General features: G+C 39.1%; 1 protein-coding gene across 1 annotated transcript; it reads left to right on the top strand.

Moving 5' to 3' along the window:
• Window positions 1–1,069: 1,069 nt before the first annotated feature.
• On the top strand, window positions 1,070–2,011 carry LOC101086841 (olfactory receptor 52E5). The gene has a single exon (XM_003992913.1). It carries the CDS (start codon window positions 1,070–1,072, stop codon window positions 2,009–2,011), a length of 942 nt encoding a protein of 313 aa, XP_003992962.1.
• The last annotated feature ends 14,217 nt before the right edge of the window (window positions 2,012–16,228 follow it).

The raw sequence follows: 16,228 nt of genomic DNA on the forward strand, positions 1-16,228 counted from the left end.
GTCACTGTAGGTATTTCACCCATGCCCCAGAGCACCCCACAGAACACACCCTGTAACAGAACAGTTTCTAATGGTTGGGCACATCCAAGAATCCCACAGCTCCACCATGTTACAGGTTACACACACAGGGCCAGTTACAACACAGACTCAACCACAAGGCACACCAGATAGAGTCCATTTTTAGAGTAAATAAGCCTGATGCCAGCTTCAACACATTAGCTTCCATCACTATATAAGGGAAACTAGCTAAAGCACTGATATAACTTAACCTGTTCCCAAATGCAGGCAAGTATCTGGCCTTGGTACTGCTCTAACTGTAAAAAAAGATAGACATATTGTCACTATCCAGGCAACATGAAGGATTATCCATTAATACAATGCATCATGAAGAAGGCAGAAAAGAAGATCAAAAATCACAAAAGGCTCTTCAAAATATCTGGGAACAACCAGTGTTAAACTGTTTAGGAATGTGAATGTGATTTAACCTATTGAATGATAAGACTTTGTAGTCCTAGGAGGGGTATTACTTTGCTTGAATTACATAATAGTCTCCCAATGTGTCTAAATTTCTTAATCCATTCCTTAGCTCAGATCTAAGCACCAGCTATCCAGTCCCTTTATTTTGCAAGTATCATTCCCCTGAACCATTCATCTCATTCCCAGTCCTGTGATACTACACACACACACACACACACACACACACACACACACACCATCTTGTTTATACTTTACATCCTTGTTTATGATTAACAGACAAAACTGATAATAAATATTTGCATATGCAGATTCTTCCTTACACATGGAAGGGAAGAAACATGCAGGACTGCTGTATTTGGAAATTTTTTACATGGTTTTCTATGTAGATGAGGCAAATACTTTGAAGTAAGAGTGCCTTTTTAACTGTGCCTCGCATTGCCTCTTTAGGCTTCCTCTGCTGTATTATGGAATTAAAGAATGGATTTTCTGTTTCTCCAGAAAGTAGGCAACATGCTATGAAAGAGGTTAGGGTCTCTCCCTGGAAGCGAGAAAACTCCTGCAAGAAATGAGTCTATAACCAACTCCCACCAATATGCTGCATTCCAACAATACACAGTTTCACCCCTCTTCCTTCCTTCTGGTGGGGATTCCAGGACTAGAAGATGTGCACATCTGGATTGGCTTCCCCTTCTTTGCAGTGTATCTGACAGCCCTCCTAGGGAACATTACTATCCTGTTTGTGATCCAGACTGAACACAGCCTCCACCAACCCATGTTTTACTTCCTGGCCATGTTGGCCTGCACTGATCTTGGCCTGTCTACAGCCACCATCCCCAAGATGCTAGGAATTTTCTGGTTCAATCTCAGGGAGATTGGGTTTGGTGCTTGCATCACACAGATGTATACTATCCATATATGTACTGGCCTGGAGTCTGTGGTGCTGACAGTCATGGCCATAGATAGATACATTGCCATCTGTAACCCCCTGAGATATAGTATGATCCTCACCAATAAGGTGATAGCTATCCTGAGCATAGTCATCATAGTCAGGACTTTGGTGTTTGTGACTCCATTCATATTTCTCATCCTAAGATTGCCTTTCTGTGGTGTCCGGGTTATTCTTCACACCTACTGTGAACACATGGGTTTGGCAAAGTTGGCTTGTGCCAATATTAGGATCAATGTTGTCTATGGCTTGATTGCTTTCTCAGTGGGATACATCGACCTTTCTGTGATTGGATTCTCCTACGTTCAAATCCTCCGAGCAGTCTTCCATCTACCTTCCTGGGATGCCAGGCTCAAGGCACTTGGCACATGTGGCTCCCATGTCTGTGTCATGGTAGCTTTCTACCTACCAGCCCTCTTCTCCTTCATGACACATCGCTTTGGCCACAACATCCCTCATTACATCCACATTCTTCTGGCCAATCTGTACGTGGTTGTTCCCCCTGCTCTTAACCCTGTTATCTATGGGGTCAGGACAAAACAGATAAGAGAGCGTGTACTAAGGATGCTTAACCCTAAAGGCTATTGACATTTAGCCCTATAAGGATTTTTTATGACGGGTTAGGGAAATAATAATAAGATCAAAGCAGAAGTAAACATTGGGAATATTTTTGTAAAACTCCAGCACTCCCACACAGGACAATCACAATATATTTCCCCCATTCCTCCCAATTTGCAAAGCCACTGGAAGGAATATCTCAGAGATTCTAAAACTATCTCTTTACTTTGCCACAAGAAAAATACAAACAAAACAAAACCACTCACATTTAAACCCCACAGATATTACAAAATTCCTAAAGAGAGAATAAGATTTGCAAAAAGGTATGGCCCCAGTAACTGCCTTGAATAATTTCCCTCCACATTGAACTTCTCTTCATTCACACGTCAGAAGGTGAAGCTCATGTCTTAAAATGATGTGGGATTTCATCAATATCAAGTAGGATATAGTTGCAAAAGAAATTAACTTAGAGTCATAAGAGCCAGGTTTAAATTCAGGCTCTGCCCTTGACTGAAAGATTTACCTGAGAATCGCACTTAAAGCTCTTTGAACTTCAGTATACATGCCAATAAAATGCTATAAAGCAATATTAATCTGGCACTGTGAACTCAAAAAAAATGTTGAAAAAATCTTTGAAGTTTGTAAAACATGAAAATATTTGGAAATAGTAAAAAAATGTATTTGTAGTGTGGTTGTTACTTCTAGCATATGTAGATTTAGCTTACTAAACCCAATTCTAGTATATAGTCACTGGTATGAGGTGAGGGGTCCATTCTGGGTTACCTCAGTGCTTGGGGCTCTTAATGACCCTCATCCCTTACCTTGGCCAGAGGGTCTGTCTGTCAGGAGACTAGAAAGCCCAAAGAATTATGAGGGCCCTATCTAGAACCCTCTTACCTTGTTGTTAAGAATGCAAACTGGTGCAGTTACTCTGGGAAACAGTATGGAGGTTCCTCAGAAAGTTAAAAATAACACTATCCTACAGCCCAGCCAATTGAACGACTAGGCATTTACCCGAAGGATACAAAAATACTGATTTAAAGGGGCACATGCACCCCGATGTTTATAGCAGCATTATCAACAATAACCAAATTATGGAAAGAGCCCAAATGTCCATCAACTGATGAATGGATAAAGAAGAGATGGTATATATATACCATGGAATATTACTCAACCATCAAAATGAATGAAATTTTGCCATTTGCAACAACATGGATGGAGCTAGAGAGTATTATGCTAAGCAAAATAAGTCAGTCAGAGAAAGACAGATACCATATGATTCCACTCATATGTGAAATTTAAGAAAAAAACAGATGAACATATGGGAAGGGAAGGAAAAATAAAATAAGATAAAAACAGAGAGGGTGGCAAACCGTAAGAGACTCTTAGCTATAGAGAACAAACTGAGGGTTGATGGAGGAGAGGTGGATGGGGGATGGGTTAGATGAGTGATGGGCATTAAGCAGGGCACTTGGTGTGATGAGCACTGGGTGTTATATGTAAGTGATGAATCATTAAATTCTACTCCTGAAACCAATGCTACACTATATGTTAACTATAGAATTTAAATAAAAATTTGAAAAAATAAATAAAATAAAGCCATTTTGGTAAATTGGAAAAAAAAAAAAAAAAGAAGGCCCTATCTAGATTTGAGGCCTCAGGGAAACCCTGTTGCTCACAGTTCTTATTAGGGTAAGCTTTAGGACAAACTGTAATACAGTGGCTATTGACTTAATATAAAGTCATTCTTATTAGAGCATGTGAACTAGGTAAGGCAATTGATTTCTTTGGGTATTCTGGGAGCTTCAAAAATATGAAGCTGGCTTCTGTTTAGAAATGAGACTCTGGCTGAAACTCAAGGTAGGGGGAACAAGAAATATGCAGAGAACTGGGATAAGGTGATGATAATGTAACTTAGAGAGGAAAAGAATGGAAAAAATGATATTTTGTGTCAAATATACTCAAATACATAAATAAATGGAAAAAGTGATCAGGAGATCATTTTCTAAATAGAAAGCATGAAATTGACACAAATAAGATTTAGAAAATTGACAGATCAAAATTGTGGTGAAAATGACCTAAAAGGCATCACAGATTTTCTCCCAAGTAAGATGCCAGACCACAATAGCTTTTCATATTTCTTATGTTATACTAACTGCTTTGCAATACTAAATAAATTTGCAAAGCTTTCAAGATCATTTTAGAAAGTTAACATTATCATGATGGCAAAGTCAGAAAATAGAGAAGAAAGAAAATATAGAAGAAAAAATTCAGAATAAAGAAAACTATAGATCAACTACACATACAAATGCAGGTAAAAAAAAGTGTAAATAAACTTGAAAAATAAATTTGGTTATATATTTTTAAAAGGAAATAATGGATATTATTAGAAGAGTACATACATACTGAGTGCCAAGTGTTTTATTTTCATTACCTCATTCATTTTTAATAATCCTAAAATACAGACACTATTATTAATATCAGTTTGTGTAAGTGAAAATTAAGACTTCAAAATGATAAATTTTGTCAGTAATTTCATGTGTCTACTAAGTGTAATCTCTCCAGGTTCTAAACCTATATCATCAACTACCCATATGGGACAAGTATAGACAAGAACAATGGTTCAATATTAGAAAATATACAAATTAAATCCACTATATCGATAAATTAATGCATAAATATTATATAGTAAACTCCATAAATTTTGAGGCTAGTCAAAAAGTTCAAAATATTAACTCTTTTTAAAAAGGGGAATAACAAAAGTAAAAAGGCAGTCTATTAATGTGGAAGAAAAATTCTTCCTCTTTAAGTATATAATTCCTATTAAAATCAGAAACTAGTATAGGTTTCTCTAATAAGCTTTTTGAAATTATTTACTAAAACATTGTTTATATATCAACTTGATACAATGAAACTCAACTAGGAAATTAAAGAAACATGTTTTGTGTTGTTTTAACAATTTATTAAGTTTATTTATTTATTTTGAGAGAGAGAGACAGAGAGACAGAGAAGGCAGGGGATGGGGCAGAGAGAGAGGGAGAGAAAGAATCCTAAGCAGATTCCACACTGTCAGCACAGAGCTGGATGCAAGGCTCCATCCCATGAACCATGAGACCATGACCTGAGCCAAAATCAAGAGTCAGACACTTAACCAACTGAGCCACCCAGGCTCCCCAAGAAACTTGTTTTTTGAGAAAATTAAAACTCATCATTTTTTGTAGGTAATACAGTTTCCTTCAATTTTGACAGAATGATATGAAAAAAAATTGTTAGTAACAAAGTCTTCAGTGTTACCAACTAAAAAGTATATAAAAACCCAGATATAGCCAATGAAAAACAGTTACACATAATACCCAAGGTTCACATCAGGGTAACAACCACAAGCATAAATGTACACACTGTTGGAGGAAGTCATCAATAGGATGTGGCCACTAGTTGATCCATGAGCTAGACCTGGGCAATCAGAGGCTTCCCATCCCCTTCCTTGTCCATGAAATGTATCTTCCACTTATCTTCCCCACTCTCCTGCTCCAAGGACATAACCTTGAGATAGTAATGTATTGTTGAGACCATCTGGATGGAATACATGACTGAGCCCAGTAAGGTCTCTATATAAACTTTTAAGATTCTAGCAGGTGGGTCCAGAGAGGTAATCTTACAGGACTCAAGATAAGCCCTGAATGTAAGTTCCCTTGCTTATTAAATCTGCCACCTATTGATCTGGATTGGTCTGCCTCTTTATTCAGTCTCTCTTTGCTCTCTATGTGTGGGGACCAGTTTCAGATTTCACCTGGGGAACTCCCAAGGTTGCAAACCTAGACACACACACACACACACACACACACACACACACACACACGTAGATGTAGAAGTAGAGGTAGAGGTAGAGGTAGAGGTAGGTATATATCTATGTTCTCATTGACCCTAGGAAAATGATGGCTGCTTTATTGTGAATCTTACCATACATACTCCCAAAAAAACATAACATCAGAAAGAGCATGAATAAAATCACAATGGCCCATTCCTTCAACATTAATAGAAGACATAGATGGCATGATTTCAAATCATTTTAAGAAGAGAAAAAGAGTTATGGCTACAGATCCCACAGCTGCCACTGATGTTAGCTTCAGAGTATGGGTGGAGGGGAAATTAAAAGGCTATTTAGAAAAGAAGTGAGGGTGTGAAAGACATATACATGGCATAAATAAGAAATAAAGGGGAAAAAAAGCTCCACTAAATCCTAAAATATTAAACACAGGTCAGGGATGTTATTGAAAACAGCACTGGATACAGGAAAGTAGTTTAAAAGCAAGAAGGGCCAGAAGTGGCAGCCTCAGAAATGTACTGTGAAGAAGGAGGATAACCAGAGGAAAGGGGGGTCCTCCTTAGAGATATGGTAATAAAAAAGAAAGGAGGAAATCAGAGGGGAATCAAAATCCTAAACAAACCAAGGAAAACCACAAGACATGGCAACCTTTCCCTGCTCTCCTGGCAATGTTTTATTCCTCAAATAAACTGATCATGAAACTGACAACAGGGTGCTCTTTCAGCAAAATAATGAGAAATAGGAAAAATCAGTTCAAATCTATAAAATGCTACAGTAAGAAGTAAATGAAATTACACCACAAAAATTAATTAAAGATGTATCAAAAACCTAAATGTAGGAGCTAAAACTATAAAACTCCTAGGAGAAAACATAGGGATAAATCTTCATAACCTTGCATTATGCAATGTTTTCTTAGTTATAACACAAAAAGAACAAGTGATTAAAGAAAAAAACAGATAAATGGGACTTCATTAAAATTTAAAACTTTATACCTCAAAGAACAGCGTCAAGAAAGTGAAAAGATAACCCACAGAATGAGACAAATATCTGCAAATCATATACATAATAAGGCTCTAAAACTAGAGCATATAAAGTCTCTTACAAGTCAACAATAAAAACCAATTAACACAATTAAAAATGGACAGACATATTGTGGTTTAACCTCACAAATGAAATATTATTCAGCCATAATGAAATACTGATACAGACAAATGGGTGAACCTTGAAAACATTAGGCCACGTGAAAAGCATAATGCCCATATGTTGTATGATTCCAATTAATATTAGAAGTCCATAATATACAAATCTACAGAGATGGAATGTAAATTAGTGATTACCAGGGACTGGTGCAGAAGAATGAGGACCTTACACTTGGGTCATTAACTTAAAAGGTTGGTGGGAGAGGGGGGTCTCAGATATTTGAGGACGGTGCTGCCTTGAACTGGTACTAGTGTCACAGTGATGTGGGAAACAAAGGCAGAAGGAAATGGCAGAAAAAATTAAATGTTCTTATAACCTGCAGCCCATTGACCAATACTTGAGGCAGGCAGAGTAAAACTTTTCTCCAGGAACTCCCTACTGTCTTAATTCTAATGATTTGCCAGAGGGAAAAACAACCTTAGCTTGAGGATAGCTAGGCCTCCCATATCCTATGAGTTTTCTTTAGCATATGAAAATCTCATTGGAAACTTCCCCTGGACTTGACCTCCCCCAAATCCATAGTATTTGACCAGTCTCTCCTCAAGGCCCAGTGGCAGCTATTCCTGCCCATGGGTCCTGTCCCTGTACTTTAATAAAATCACCTTTTTGCACCAAAGACATCTTCAAGAATTCTTTCATGGCCGTCGGCTCCAGACCCCACGAACTCAACTATCACCACAAAAATCTCATCACAAACCAAACACAAACCCAAATCCCAATCAAACTCAAACCCAACACCCAACCAACGCTGGAGCCTAGCATCAACTCCACTGCCAGGTGAAGAATCATTGCTCAGGGATACTGACAAGATAGAAACAGACAGGAAGAAGCAAGTATCCCTTGCCCTGCTTCAGCTTTCCAGTCTTTTCCGGTTGTTCTCTGTGGGTGGAAACTAACAGGGAGCCAGCTGACAAAGAAGAGTGCCAGAGTCCAAGTCCCAGCATCCCAAAGCAGATCTGGGTGGATGGGTTTGGGGCTAAGAGACAAGAAGAGTTAACGACAATGAGACTCCTATCAGTTCTGACGGCTTATGACCACACAGAATCAAGTCCTCCCATGCAGGTACATGCAGAGACATGACACTAATTACATAATGTTACAGGGGAAGCTTTCACAGCTGGGAAAGAATTTGGAGTTAGCTGTCACCAGGAATAGAGAGTGATTGCATCACATTGTGGGGATTCCACAGAGTAACTGCAACTCAGTGCTGCTGTGGGCTCCAGGGCAGACTTCTACACTCAGTAATGGCAGGAAAGGAAAATGGCATCCATTTGCTTACAAGAAGGGGCTCTTAATACCCTCAGGCTTGGCTCTCATTTCCTCAAGCCCCAGCCACAGGTGTGACTCAGCATTTGTCATTTTCCACAAGAGAATTCTCTCCTAGGGCTCCCTCCGTCTCATGGCTGTTAGAAGAGTTTTATCCACCACCACCTTCCTACTGTCCCTCAGAGGACAGAAGGGCCAACTTCAAACACGATGGCCTAAAATGATACTAATAATCTCAATGTTCTTATATACTGATAATAGTGATAGTCATGACAATGAAAATAAAAGCTCAAATGTTTTGAGCACTTGTAATCTGCCAGCATCTGTGCATAACATTAATTTTCAGAAAACACTTCTGTGGATGATTATAAAAACAAGCTTCTAAGAAAATCTAACAGAAAGGATACAATTCATGGGAACCTGATACATACTGTCAGGTGATATTGATGTGGAGAACAAGGGCAAAAGAAATGTAGATAAAATTAAATTTCCTGGGGGAGGGGAAGGAAAAAAAAAACAGGTTAGAGTGGGAGAGAGCCAAAGCATAAGAGACTCTTAAAAACTGAGAACAAACTGAGGGTTGATGGGGGGTGGGAGGGAGGAGAGGGTGGGTGATGGGTATTGAGGAGGGCACCTTTTGGGATGAGCACTGGGTGTTGTATGGAAACTAATTTGTCAATAAATTTCATATAAAAAAAATAAAAAAAAAATAAAACAAGACAGTCAGACAAAAAAAAAATTTCCTTATAACCAGCAACCCACTGACAAATACTTGAGGCAGGCAGAGTGTAAAGTTTCTCTAGGAACTCCCAACTGTCACAATGTTAATGCTTTGCTAGAGGAAAAACAACCTTAGCTTGACATAGTGAGGTGTCCAGGATCCTGTAAGTCTTCTTTAACATGTGAAAAACCCCTCTTGGAAATTCCTTTGTCTTTACTTCTCCCAAATCCATAGTATACAATTAGTATATAATCAGTCACTCCTCACAACTCCAGTGCCCCCAAATCCTGTCCCCATGCTTTAACTTTAATAAAAACACTTTTTTGCACCAAAAATCTCTCAAGAATTCTTCCTTGGCTGTTGTCTGTGAACTCAAACAGTTCAAACCACATGAATATTGTCCAGCATTTGGTCCACTCTGTTGGTCTCTCTAGGAGTGCTTTCTCTACCTCTGCAATGCTTCTCCCAGGTGCAAACCCAGAAGGGACTCAAAGAGGAATCGCTGTTAGTGGGTCATATTCAGATCTTAATTTCTGCATCAGGTTTCCCTAGATCAGTACCAACAGCCAACATAATTATAAGAAGTTTTACTCAAACTGGGTGTACACAGTTATAGAAACTACAACTTGTGTTAGAGGTTTGTAAGGGATGTAGGGGCCAGCACACCTGTTGTCATTTCTCACAATGTTAAGCACAACCTAGGGCACATCAAGGGACTTAGTTTATGATATTGAAATGGCTAAGAGAAGAGTTAGCCAATAGTGTCTACAATTCGTCTCTAGTTCCAAGTAGTAGATCCCTAAGTATAAGAACAGACAAGCCACATCCTCCATGTTGGCTCTCCCTTCTAATCCTTGGGAGACAAGTTAAGAGGACCACAGTTTCTCACAGAATTCTCAAGCCCAGGGCAGGTGGCTTAAGGAAGTGGACACAATAGTCCTAAGACAGGTTTTGGGATGAGTCCTCGTACATATAAAGTAGATGAGAGAACAGCATTACCCAAAGAGCCAGATCTTAAGAGGCAGATACACTTTGCCATGAAGTTCTTATAGCAAAAACAAACAAACAAAGAAAAACGTCCTCTTAGTATAGTCTTTGAACATGTCTTCTTGGTAGAATGAAGTAATATAAACTAAAGACGTTTTGGGGCACCTGGGTGGTGCAGTCGGTTAAGCGTCCGACTTCAGCCAGGTCACGATCTCGCCGTCAGTGAGTTCGAGCCCCGCGTCGGGCTCTGGGCTGATGGCTCAGAGCCTGGAGCCTGTTTCCGATTCTGTGTCTCCCTCTCTCTCTGCCCCTCCCCTGTTCATGCTCTGTCTCTCTCTGTCCCAAAAATAAATAAACGTTGAAAAAAAATTTTTTTTTTAAAATAAACTAAAGACGTTTTAAACTGGTAGAGTACAGACGTTTTGTCAGTTTAACTGAGAAAATCTGTGGAGCCACTTGGCTAACACAGACTGACTATGGCCAAGTTGTACTGGAAGGGGGTGTATTAAAAACATGAGAAGAGGGAAGGGAAGGGCCAACCAATAGTCACTCACCTCACCTTCTAGTTTGAAGATAAGGCACTTTAGAATGAGGAATATACATAAGGAGCACAGCCTTTTGAGAGAGATCTGTATATTTTGAACCAAATACTATCATTGAACACTGCCATTCAGGACCAGTGCAGACTTAAATCAAAACCCAGTAGCAAAAGGGAGCAAAAACTAAATATCTCTAGGAAAAAGGGAGTATATGCTGGTGACCAGTGCCCAAAACAAAGACCTAAACATTGTTGAGAAAACTAAACTACATTTTCCACATATAGTAATTTTTTTATGTTTTATTTATCATTTTTGAGAAAGAGAGAGACAGAGTGAAAGCGAGAGAGGAGCAGAGAGAGAGGGAGATGCAGAATCCGAAGCAGGCTCCCAGCTCTGAGCTGTCAGCACAGACAAAGCCCGGTGCAGGGCTCGAACTCACCAACTGTGAGATCATGACCTGAGCCATAGTTGGACTCAACTGACTGAGCCAACCAGGAACCCCTCATTTTCCACATATAATAAAGCAGAGTTTGGGACCCTCTTAGTACATAGTCATCCTGATACACTATTGCTCTTCATTCTAAGCATTTGGGTGTTAATAATGAGATCTGTGACCTGAGAGCTCCGGTGTCAGACATCAACACTGCAGCCACAAAGTCTACACAGCCTGGAGTTACTGCCATGAGTAAATAAATGCTTCATAGCTGCAAGTCAACACTGCCCTCTTGTGGTTACAGACAGGAAAAGTAATACTAGGGTGAATTCAGTTCTCAGCCTCTGCTTGGTGTGTGAAAGGGGACTGACAATTCTGTTATGAAAATTCCTGGGATTTCGAACACATATAATGCAGTTAAACTGACAAAACATCTGTACTCTACCTGTTTTATTTTATTTTTTTAACGTTTATTTATTTTTGAGACAGAGAGAGATAGAGCATGAACGGGGGAGGGTCAGAGAGAGGGAGACACAGAATCTGAAAGGCTCCAGGCTCTGAGCTGTCAGCACAGAGCCCCACGCGGGGCTCGAACTCACAGACTGAGAGATCATGACCTGAGCCGAAGTCGGACGCTTAACCGAATGAGCCACTCAGGCGCCCCACTCTACCTATTTTAAGTGGCTTTAAGAAGAAGATACTGTACTTCTTGCTCATTAGGTATGTGGGGATTTGAATGATTAATTTAAAAATAAATTAATTGTCAATGATATCTAAGATCAATATCAAATCAATGGCATGGGCCAGGTATTCATATTTACCTATATCTCTATATTTAATAAGATGTTACTTTAGCACTACTGGCTAAAGACTATTTGTAATAATAACATTTATTAATACCTTTATCTACTAAACCAAAATTAGTTATTGGGTCTTTATATGTGATCAGCACAGAACGGATTAGCATAGATAATTACCAAAAGGTAACCTACTCTCAGAGTGATTATATTCAAAACAGCCCATGAATTATTATTATTCTCATTTTTACAAATCAGACAACTGAGCAAAAGATAAATACTAATGGTCATTTAGCTACTAGGGACCAGAGACAGGAAAGAGAAATCAGGCACGTTTGCTAACTAAACCCATTTTGCCTATCACATTGTCTAGGGATTTAGCTATGTTTTTGGACTTCACCTGAACAGCTTTGTTGTTTTGTTTATTGTTTTCTGAAGTTTTTTGTGCTCTAGATTATACATGGCAAAGCCAGTGCACATCAAAATTCATCATATATTGAATTAGTCAATGCAGGCAAGGTTGATTACTACAACAAAGATACCACAGTAACATAACACAATAAAACTTTACTACTCATTCATAACCCATTCCAGTGCATAGGGGTTTGACTTCACGTCAACATTTAGGGACCCAACCTTCTTCCATATACAGAGCCTTCATGTATCAAGCCCCTAGGGATCTCCTAAGGTACTTATGAATCTGGCTGACATAGAAGCGAAGGGAGAAAATGTTCAGGATCTTGTAAGAGGTTTTAGGGGTTCAATCTGGGAAAGATTTACATCATTTTTTCTATCATCCCATTGGCCACATTCCTCACATACATCCAGCTGCCTACAGACAAGGCTGGGTCACTGAATATTCATTTCTTGAGAGAAATGATACAAGAGAGACTCTTGAATGTAAAATATACTTACCCTCAAGGAAGACCATCCAAGATCTCCTGCAGTCACTGTATGTAGCCCAAAGTCCAAGGTCTCCATCAATGAGTGCCTTCTGCATCAGGTCCTGATGTGATTCCTTGTGGACTCGTCATTTCCCTCCTCACATCACATATGTAATTGTGGAGCAGACACTGGTACCAGTCATTAAGATTCCCATTTGGAAGTGAGGTATGGGATTCATTTAGCAGGAGCTTGTCCACAGTAATGCTGGAATACATTGGGGGCAGGCACTGTAACATTTTTATCCACTGAAGTGGTGGAAGTACTCTGACTAGACACTGGTTATGTTCTCTGAGATGAACTTGCCATTGTTTCTATGACCCCTTGTTCTGCCTCTGGAGGGCTGTGTCTTCTTCATTGCCCTTCATGGCATTATGTCATGCTGTCATGCAGGCATTGGAACACGTGACTTCTTTTGTGTTACTACATTTGGAGCCTGTTTCCAGCTCATAAAATATTAAGATCAATAATTGTTTTAACTCTTGATCAAAAACTTTCTTTAAAAGCCAGGAGCAGGTGTCTTTGGCAATAACCACCAGCTACACACATAATCTGTTCTCAAGGCTGGTTTCTATAAATCCTCATTTTTCAAAGACAATTTAAAACTTTCTCTTAACCTGTGCTCTCCCAAGGACAATTCTTCAAGACTCTATATTTGTGGGCTTTCTCTATTATCATTAATTTCTGCCTGAAGACCAGCCAACTTTCTACTAAGTTCATTTGCTTATCATAATAACTTGTCAATGGAAACAATTGTAAACACAATTACTTTCAATTGTACCTACCATTTCCCTAAGACTTACTATTTAGCACACATGTCAGCTTTCCTAATTGTGTGATCTTTCTAGCATTGTCTGTCAGTTTTCTCAGTGTCTGCAGCATTATCAGGATAGCTTGTTGGCTGTTGAAACAAACAATTCTAATGTCAGTGGTTAAACACAACTTTCTTTCTTTCTTTCTTTCTTTCTTTCTTTCTTTCTTCTTTCTTTCCTTCTTTCTTTCTCTTTCTTTCTTTCTTTTTCTTTCTTTCCTTCTTTCTTTCTCTTTCTTTTTATTCTTTCTTTCTTTCTTTCTTTCTTTCTTTCTTCTTTCTTTCCTTCTTTCTTTCTCTTTCTTTCTTTCTTTATTATTTTTTTATGACATCCACCTAATGCACATGGAAGCGGAAGCTCTCCTCCATGCTGTCTTTCAGGGACCTAGTTTCCTTTATTATTTCTAGGGCTTCATGTCTTCAGTGGATTAAGTGAAACTGGCCAGAGGTCGGGGGGAAAGAGTATAGGAGACATCAAGGAGGCTATAAAGGTTGTACCTGGAAGAGGTGCATGCCACCTCCTTGGCCATATTCAGTCTTACAGCCCCATCTAACTAAAGGGGGGTCCTGGAAAATGTAAGTTTATTTGTGTGTCTAGAAAGAGAAAGAACTTTGTTTGGTAAACTTAGACTTGTCTCTGTCATTTATACACATTGATTGTCAGCTAAACTCCAAGCTGTGCAGTGGGAAGGGTGAGAAGTGGTAGGAGACCTCCAGAGATTTTGTGGTTCTCCTAGTCTCTCTGAGACACTGTCAGCCCTAGAGCCTGGTCTGCTGTTTGTTTGCCTCCTCCAGAAGCCTCATTAAGTGGATCATCAGGTTTTCTTTTAGATTCATAAGAGAGAAGCAAAGGGACCTTTCAGGCCCCTTCCATTTTTTCCAGTCACTCCCATATCAGTGGTTAGAATGAAGAGAGGGACGTTGATACGCTGCATCTCAGGACTCAGCTCAGTTGGACAGGTGCAGAAATTTGAACCCAGACCTGGTTCCTAGTCCAGGACTGTCCAAACATATTCCTGGAACCTCCTTGAGATTTCTTAGGATAATATCAGGGGCCTGACATGGGATTCAAATGAGCAGTGCATTTTCTGCTCAGTCCTTAAGTTTATGTAGAGTTCTTGTGGTCTATTAAGAGAGATTGCTGTTAGGACACAGGGGGAGCGACTTGATGAGTTAATATTCCAGGAAAAGGCAGACCTTGGTGTACTTCCTCCATGAAGTCACTGAATTTATTGCATTTACTTGTATGTTTATAATAGAATTGAGAACTGTGTCCTGTTTGAAAAAGAGGCTGTGAGTTTCCTTAGACCTATACTTTCTCCTGAAAAAAAGTAAATATTGATTTGTCTGTAGATGGAGCCAAAGAAGTCTGCTTATGGGTCCATGTGCTGTGCTGCCACAGAGCTGCGTGAGAGCAGTCTCCTTGACTTCCAGAGTATGCTGCTGCCTTTGGAGGAGTCTGAGGAAGTCTGTACACTATGTTTATCCTGCCAACTACTATCAGCTAAAACATATTTCTGAAACTGTAAGATTACACTTCTCTGTATGTTTTTTTCCCTGTTGTGGAGCGTATACTGCCTTGGTTAGTATCATCACCTTCACTTTCCTTTTGCTCCATGTTGTAATGACCACCGTGCCTCATTCTTCCTGGTCCCTGGTCCCCAGAGAGTGAGGAAATGATCCATATCCCTAAATGCTCATGAAAAAAAAAAAAAAAAAAAAAAAAAAAAACCCTCTGACACTCACTTTTAGCATATAGCATCCTAGAGTTCAAATGTGAAAGTCAGGTTTAGTGTCCTGGCTAGACTACTGCTAGCTGTTTGCACTGGGTGTATAATTTTCCATTTCATTCTCCACAAAGAGAAGACAATTATTTCACAGTGAGTTCTTACTCAATTATATACATAAAAACATTATAGTCACTCAATATCTTTGTTCTTTTTTTCTCTGTCCTATCTATGTCCTCCTTTATTCTCTCCTTTCTTCTATTCTTTTTACAAGAAACTCAGGTAAGTTATTCTGCTCTAGACTGTGACACCAGGGCTTTTACCTGTCTTTTCATAATCTGTTCCTCCAAAGTGGGTCACCAGTATAACATAATTCAGGATCAGTGGTTGCTGTGGATAATCTCACTACATGTTTTCAACACAGGTAGATAAAGTACAAGTAATTAGCTTAATTACTAGAGAGAAGATAATTACATAAACAGAACTAACAAGCGTATAGAGTATAAACACTTGTCATTTATGAAATTTTCTCATGTTCCACACGAGGGTTTACTCCATACACAACATGCGTAAGTGAGTCGTGTTCTCCCTATAAAGAACATTTCTGACTTCCATTTCATGGCAGACCATGTAGCCTAGAAAATCCTCATGTTGCTAAATAACATAGTAAAATATAGTGAACCTTCTCTTAAATGCACATGTTTAAAAGAAAGTAAAGAAATTTGCAAGTGGACAAAAAGCAATGGGAGATGTAACAAGACTGCTCAGTACATTTGAATCTATGGCTGTCATGGGAACATTTATCAGTTTTTACAACAAAGGGGTTCGAATTTTAAATGATCAAACAAGTAAAGAACACAAAATTTGGATATTCATAAGGGTATGAACAGAATTGAGACATACAGTCCCCAGAGTACAAGGGATCTTGAGGGGCTATAACTTTAGTGAAGGAGCAAACAAGAAACACACACACACTTTGTCTTGAACTAGGCTTTAGG

This window comes from Felis catus, chromosome D1, assembly GCF_018350175.1.
Source record: "Felis catus isolate Fca126 chromosome D1, F.catus_Fca126_mat1.0, whole genome shotgun sequence".
Classification (NCBI taxonomy): domain Eukaryota; kingdom Metazoa; phylum Chordata; class Mammalia; order Carnivora; family Felidae; genus Felis; species Felis catus.